At 36.1% G+C, this 7,709-nt stretch overlaps 1 protein-coding gene across 1 annotated transcript; it reads left to right on the forward strand.

Annotated features, from left to right (window-relative positions):
* Positions 1-580: 580 nt before the first annotated feature.
* LOC131146847 (phosphoenolpyruvate carboxylase 2-like) lies at positions 581-813 on the forward strand. Its single transcript, XM_058096658.1, has one exon. The coding sequence runs from the start codon at positions 676-678 to the stop codon at positions 811-813; it is 138 nt and encodes a 45-aa protein (XP_057952641.1). The 5' UTR covers positions 581-675.
* Positions 814-7,709: the final 6,896 nt, after the last annotated feature.

The following is a 7,709-nucleotide window of genomic DNA, read 5'->3' on the forward strand; positions in this document are numbered from 1 at the left end:
ATTTTGAAACCGTCACTACTAGTATTTTTATTTAAAAAAAAAAAATTAGTTAACGGTATTAGTGACGGTTTGGAAGAACAGTCACTAATAATAGGGTATTAAAACCGTCACTGATGCTCAAAATTTGAAATCCATCCCTCCTCACACATAATTTCCCACACTTTCCCCAAATTTCTTCTTTCTCCTACTCCCACCTCCTTTTCCCTTCTGTCATCTCTTCTTTCCCCAAATTTTGTTCTGCTCCTCCCTCTGCCCCTCCCTCCTCGCTCCTCCATGGTTCCAGCTCACCCTAAAGACCACCATCGCCTCTCCCTTTCTCTGTTTTTCGTTCTCTCTCAATCACACGTGATGATTCTTAACTTTCTTGTGTAGAGATCACCAGGTGCCCATTTTCAGCAAATCTACGCAATCATCTTTTTATGTGCTCCACGAGATTCATTTCATCGCACTCGCTTTTCTCTTTCTGAAACATACATACTTGGTTTTTCAGTCTACCACCTCAATTAGCTGGTTCAATTCAATTCAAAGTTTCTATTTCGAGCCGTAATTTTTGTTCAAGCATTTGTTTTTCGGTTGAAAATTGGAGGGTTTCACGTGCTTTCTCTCGGCTGCTTTGAGTGATAAATCACAGAGCGCGAGCCAATTGAACAGAAGTGGAGGAGAGAAAGAGCAGAAATGGCAGCAAGGAACTTAGAGAAGTTGGCCTCAATCGATGCACAATTGAGGTTATTGGTTTTGAAGAAGGTGTCTGAGGATGACAAGCTGGTGGAGTATGACGCTTTGTTGTTGGATCGGTTCATTAACGTTCTTTAGGATTTGCATGGAAAAAATCTCAAAGAGACAGTACTGGATTTAAAACTCTGAATTTTTGCTTTTCTTTTTGGAGCATTTTTGTTGCTTTGGTTGTTTGATCAAGCTTATCTGCATATTGAACTGAAATATAAATTTTATTCAGAGTTTTGAAAGCCCCTCTTTTGTTAATTCCGCGAAGTTCATGAGGTTTTTCGTTTTTCTGTTTTGTTTTTTAGAGGGTTCTCTTTGGTATTATTTTTTTATTTCCTATTTTTAAAATTTATTTTCCATGTGTTGCAGTATGGAAATAAGTGGATCTAAGACATTTGAGTGCCTTGTTCTTTCTTGTTTCTGTTGTAAATTGTAAACTATTGTGTGGTTAAAATTAGTTTCTTATGCACATACAAGCTACGATAGCACTTGCCAAGTCAGCTCATAAGGTATGAAATATCTGTTCCTCATGTGCATATTTTCACAAGTTGTGGGAATCAGTATGTGTTAAACTTATTTGTGGCATCTTTTTTTCACACTTGGATAGTAACAAACATCTTGTTGAATTCCTCTGATTGAATAATAATTGTTTGGGTATGTAGTTTTAGTGTTGAGCTGCATATATATATATATATAGTATTGTGTTTGTTTAATTCTACGACCTGAACATCCTTACAAGATGAAAATATGTGCCCAAGACCTTACACTTGGACATACTAATGTACCTCACAAGGTTTTTGGAACTTGTGTGATAATGCCTGTGTTAACTCTTTACTAATAGTATGAATATTTTGTTATTGACTATGAATGTTTGATTCGCTAACATATTGCATATCCTGTTCTGGATGCTTCCACTTCATTCTTTGGAGTTTATGATGGACATGGAAGTAAGAATCAGGAGGTTTAGGTACTCTTATAGTGGGGTGGATGGTTATTCTTTATCTAGTTTACCCGAAGTTTCTTTTCAAAATTGATTTGAAATGCGATAAGTCTGCCCATGTAGAAAAAATGAAATTTAGCCTTTCATCTTATAGGTTGTCTCTTATAGTTAAGGTACGATTTAAATATTAATTTTATTTCTCTTGAATCTTGATACCCTTCTTGCAGTCATTGCATCCATAAGAAGGGCATCAAGATTCAAGAGAAATAAAATTAATATTTAAATCATACCTTAATTATAAGAGACAACCTATCAGATGAAAGACTAAAATTCATTTTGTCTACAGGGGCAGGCTTATCGCATTTCAAATTAATTTTGAAAAGAAACTCTGGGTAAACTAGATAAAGAATCGTTGATGCAGCCACCACCATCCACGACCTCGTCGTCCTTCTCTGTCATCTATAACCTCATTGTCCTTCATCACCCTCCATGACCTCGTCGTCTGCTCCATCACCATCAAGGTCGAGGATTTTGAAGTTGGGCACTAGATTGCAGATTGAGCCTTATTGTTCGAGAACTTCACCCTCGAGTATGACATCGCAGCATGCCATGGCCGCCTATGCTGCCATGGTCTCTCATTGTCATCGTGGATCCATCCTTGACACTAAAGTTCCATTATCTTCTTCAATGAAATAAGATTTTTGTTCAAAACAAATTTTAAATTAAAATAAATTTTATTTATTTAAAATAAATTAAAATATATTTAGGTCAATCTAGGTGGCATTGTGGGTGTCGATGGAGTCCTACTGGGCGGTGGTGATCGTGACAACCTCAGTGGCTGTGATTGTCGGCTTTGTGATGTTTTTGTGGCAGATGAGATCCAGGGAGCAAGGGAAGGATAATGTATTTGAATTTGAATTTGTATAATGTATTTGTATTTAAATTTGAATTTGTATAATATATTTATATTTGAATTCGAATTTGTATAATATATTTATATTTTTATTTGAATTTGAGTTTGAATTTGAATTTGAATTTTGAATAATTCATGAATTTTTTAGCAATTATGGTTTAATGTTACGTATACGAAAATGTAATTATAGATTTTTACAGGAATTAATAATTGGAAAAAATTAATTTAAAATTATAAGTGACAATTTTAAAACAATCACTACTAATTGTCCAATTTAAGTATTAGTGAATGTTTCAAAACCAACACTAATAATTGTCTTTTTTTTTTAAAAAGAGTTTTAGTGAAGGTTTTCAAATCGTCGCTAATAAGATAGTATTAGTGACAATTTTATAGTTGCCTGTGAGTAATAGTGACAATTTTCAAACTGTCACTAATAATAGAGCATTAGTGACGAATTTAAAATCGTCACTAATACTATGGTTTTAGTAATGATTTTTGATCGAGTCGGTGTAGAATTTATAGTGACGGGCTTAGGTTTTTTAGTGATGGTTTAAATTCGTCACTAATACTCTATTATGAGTGATGATTTGAGAAATTCGTCACTAATAAGTATTAGTAACGACAGACATAGCAACTAATTTAAAACAATCACTATTATTAGTGACGGTCTTGAACCGTCACTAATAACCTTATTTTTTATAGTGTGCAGCCAGATATGGCCACATCTTATACCTATCAGGGCACTCACCTTACTCAGTAAGCCCTCAGGCGGAGAGTTTCACTTCGCCTCAATTATTTATATTATTAACTCACATGGTTTCATTTCTCAATTTTATCATTCTTTATTTCTCAATTTCCATTCTTTCTTTCATTTCTCATTTTAGCCAATTTTATCATTCTTTCACTTTTCGTTTCCATTTTACTTTCCGACTCATGAGTATCCTTAGTATCAAATACCAATATCGCGTCTGTAGCTCATGGTCACCTGGAGGATCTTTCTATCCACGTCATGCTTCCCCCCATGGTCAAGGTTGTGCAGCCTAAAGGCTGGATCTAACCGCGGTTGGCTGACCCGATTAGATCAAATATCATATCACATATCGCGTCTGTAGTACGACTGATCGGCCTATAACCCTGATTCGGACTCATGGGACCCAACAACCCTACAAAATGGCTCAGTCGACTGTCACGCCACACGCTCCAAGAGTCTGTGTGGTTGCACTAACACCACTAGCAACGGTACCGTGCTTAATATCATAACCATCCAATAGGGTTTACACATACCCGCAATCATTATGCGATATTGGCATTTCATCAATTATATTTCAGTATATCACAATTCAGTTCAGTATAAATATTCTCATCATTTTCTGTGCACTTTTCATCATCTCATAATAGTACATATATCATATTTCACATATTTTTAACTTTTTCCCAAAATACTGATATCAATAATTTGTACAAACTCTTTTCTTATGCAAATAATTTCCACTCATATATAAATATCACATTTCATTATTTTTCACTAATCAATCATTCTCATTTCAATATTTTCTCAAAAAATACTCATCGTTATATTTCACATTTTTCAACACATGTCATGTGCCACACAATTTTCATCTAATATTTATAACATATTATTTTCACACTTCAAAATATCACAATTTAAAATCACTCAAATGCCACACAATTTATTTGATATTTATATCGTAATAATTTCCAGGAAAAATACCATAAGCACATTTTCACATATTAATTTAAACAGTAATTCAAAAAATACTGCTATAATTTATTCCCTTTGCCTGACTTACTAAGAGTCTTGTTAACACCCAGATCCTACACCCTTGGCGCCAGAAATTTAACTCTTGCAATTTGCATTTTTCCCAGATTAATTAATTTTTTTCTCCAAAATAATACACATCTAACCTTCCCTAGGCTCTATATACCTCAAATTATCATTTAAACTATTATTTAACACCCCACTTAATTTTTTAAATTTTGCATGCAAGTCCCAAAATAACACCCGCAGCGCTCACTCGGGCCCTAAATTTAAGAATTCCTACTTTAACCCCAGATGCTCAATATTTTAGCATTTCTAAATTAATACTAATTAATTAAAAATAAGCCCCTTAATAATCCTCGTACCCCAAATTTGGGGTTTTGCCCACGACGACCCCACGAGAATTCCGTCCAACTAGACTTGTAGAGAATCACCCCTAGATTCTCGTGGTGGTGTTCGTTCGTCAATCAAGCTTATAATTTGCAAGAAATTAAAGAAAAAAGGAAAATTAGCTTACCCCTACGTTTACGCCGTTTCTACCATCGATCCGCTTCGGCAGAAATGATGGCAGCAGAGAATGGAGTCTAGCGGTATCTTCTGATTTTCGATCGGGTAAAGATCCATCACGAAATCGAGGGAGAGAGAATGAGAGGAGAGAGAGAGAGAGAGCGTCTGCGACAACAGAAGAAAAGAAAAGAAAAGAAGAAGAAGAAGAATAAAAAACATCCTCAAGCTTCTCAGCTTCAGGATGATTAATAATAATAATAATAATAATAATAATAATATATTTAATTAATATTAATAATAGTATATTTTATTAATAAAAATAAAAATAAATTTTAATTATTTTTTTTAACTCTGATTAATTAGTTAATTAATTAATAATAAAATTTTTTTTTTGGGAATCTCTTCACTAATCTTGTATAGCCCTTTTTGGGGTTATTACACCAATGTTAGCAGCTATGGAGATCTAGTATCCGATCATGATGGATCTGGAGAGACTCGGCATAAAGTTGGTAGAGAGTGATCCTCTAGTATGTATCGCCAGTTTAGTGGTACAACTTACTCTACAGGAAAGAATTAAAGCTGCTTAGAAGAAAGACCCAGAATTAGTAGAGGTATTAGTCAGAATGCAGAATGGTTAGGGGGAGGAATTCCGTTTATCAGATGACGGGGCTTTGCGGTTCCATTCCAGGTTATGTGCTCCTTCCGATGCTGACATCGGGAAGACTATTTTAGAGGAGGCTCATAGATCTTTGTATACAGTTCATCCCAGCATTACGAAAATGTACAGGGATCTGGGAGAGTTTTACTGGTGGAGTGGTATGAAAAAGGAGATTGCCGAGTATGTAGCGTCATGTATGATGTGCCAGTAGGTAAAAGCTGAGCACCAGAGGCCGGCGGGTCAGTTGCAGTCGCTATTTATCCTAGAGTGGAAGTGAGATCATATATCCATGGACTTTGTTTCAGGATTGTCATCAGCGTCGCATGGCCAGAATGCGATTTGGGTGATTGTTGATTGGTTGACTAAGACCGCCCATTTCCTACATATCAAGGCCAACTATTCCCTTAACCTTCTAGCGGAAATATATGTTTAAGAGATAGTCCGTTCTCATGGAGTGCCTGTGTCTATAGTGTCAGATCAAGACCTGCATTTCACGTCATGTTTTTGAAGGAGTTTGCAGGAGGCTCTAGGGTCTCAGTTGTCTTTTAGCATGACATTCCAACATTAGTTAGATGGACAGACTGAGAGGACGATACAAATATTAGAAGATATGCTTTGAGCATGCTTACTAGACTTTTGGGGTAGTTGGACTCAATTCATGCCGCTGGTAGAGTTCGCGTATAATAACAGTTATCAGGCCAACATTGGTATAGCACCGTTTGAGGCACTGTACGATAGCAGATGCCATTCTCCGTTATATTGGGACGAGATGGGTGAGCGGCGAGTTGTGGGATCAGAGCTTCTGCAGCAGGCGTATGATAAAGTTCAGCTTATGAGAGATAGAATCAGTGCAGCTCAGAGCCGACAGAGAAGTTATGCTGATAATCGCCGCAAGAAATTAGAATTTGATATTGGTGATCATGTATTTTTTAAGACAGTTCCATTAAAAGGGGTTATGAGGTTTGGAAGGAAGGGTAAACTTAGCCCTAGGTTTATCGGTCCATTTGAGATTCTAGAGAAAGTAGGGTCGGTTGCCTACATGTTAGCTCTACCACCTATGTTATCTAAGATGCACGATGTATTCCATGTTTCCATGTTGAGGAAATACGTCCCAGACCCTTCTCATATAATCAATTATGGTGAATTAGAGCTTAGTGATTCACTAGTCTATGAGGAGGTGCCAGTACAGAATTTTGGATAGAAAAGAACATGGATTACGTAACAAGAATATTCCTCTGGTAAAGGTTCTACAGAGGAATCATGCAGTAGAAGAAGCTGCATGGGAGCTCGAGGAACAGATCAGACAGAAATACCCACAATTGTTCCAAGAAGTTCAGATGTAACTAGGAAAAATGTAAGTAAATGTGTAGTATTTCTTTTGCAGGTACATGTAATAGTTTAGTTATAAATGGTCTTTTAGTTTTGAGAGAATTTTATTTTATATATGTAATCTTTCAGAACTTGAAATGCAACCACGGTATTCTTTCGCCATAAGTGAGCGTACGTAATAAAATAAGTAGACCGTTTATCTTTAAGGGAAGATGAGTTATATGAATAGTAAATTTCGAGGACGAAATTTTATAAGGAGTGGAGAATGTAGTGACCTGGAAAATTATGGTATTTAAATAATGGAAGAAGGAAAAAGGAATTAAAGAAGCAATTAAATAGAGTCTCGTCAACGAATACAGGGGATTCGTTAATGAGTGCACATGACGGGCTCGTTGATGGGGACGTGTCTCCTCGATGAGAAGATACCGAGAGGGTGTTTTGGCAATTCTAAATTTCGTCGACGAGGTGTGAGAGTTCGTCGATGAATTGCCTTCTTGACCTCGTCGACGAAGTGACATGGCTCACGAAGGTCAATGTATAAATAGCCCAAACTTCATTTTTTGGCTGAATTTTGACGCATTAACCTCCGTCTCTCTCCTCCATTCATCCCTCCTTCCTTCTCTCTAAGATTTCAAGCCATATTTTCGCCAGTTCGATGATTTGAAACCACCATGACGCTCCTGCGAAAACTCTCTACAAACCTACTAGAGTGGATTATTGGTGGAACTACTTTGGAATTCATCTCTAGTTTAAGGTAAGTTTTTTTATTCAAAATTGGTTTTTCTATAGTTATAGGAAATTTTGTACATGAAGAAATACTAAAGTTTAGTTTTGAGAGATGTTGATTTCAGGGTGTTTG

Source organism: Malania oleifera, chromosome 1 (assembly GCF_029873635.1).
Source record: "Malania oleifera isolate guangnan ecotype guangnan chromosome 1, ASM2987363v1, whole genome shotgun sequence".
In the NCBI taxonomy this organism is placed as follows: Eukaryota; Viridiplantae; Streptophyta; class Magnoliopsida; order Santalales; family Ximeniaceae; genus Malania; species Malania oleifera.

Coding starts and splice junctions, on each gene's coding strand:
- LOC131146847 (XM_058096658.1), top strand. CDS start 676: ATGGCAGCAAGGAACTTAGAGAAGTTGGCCTCAATCGATGCACAATTG.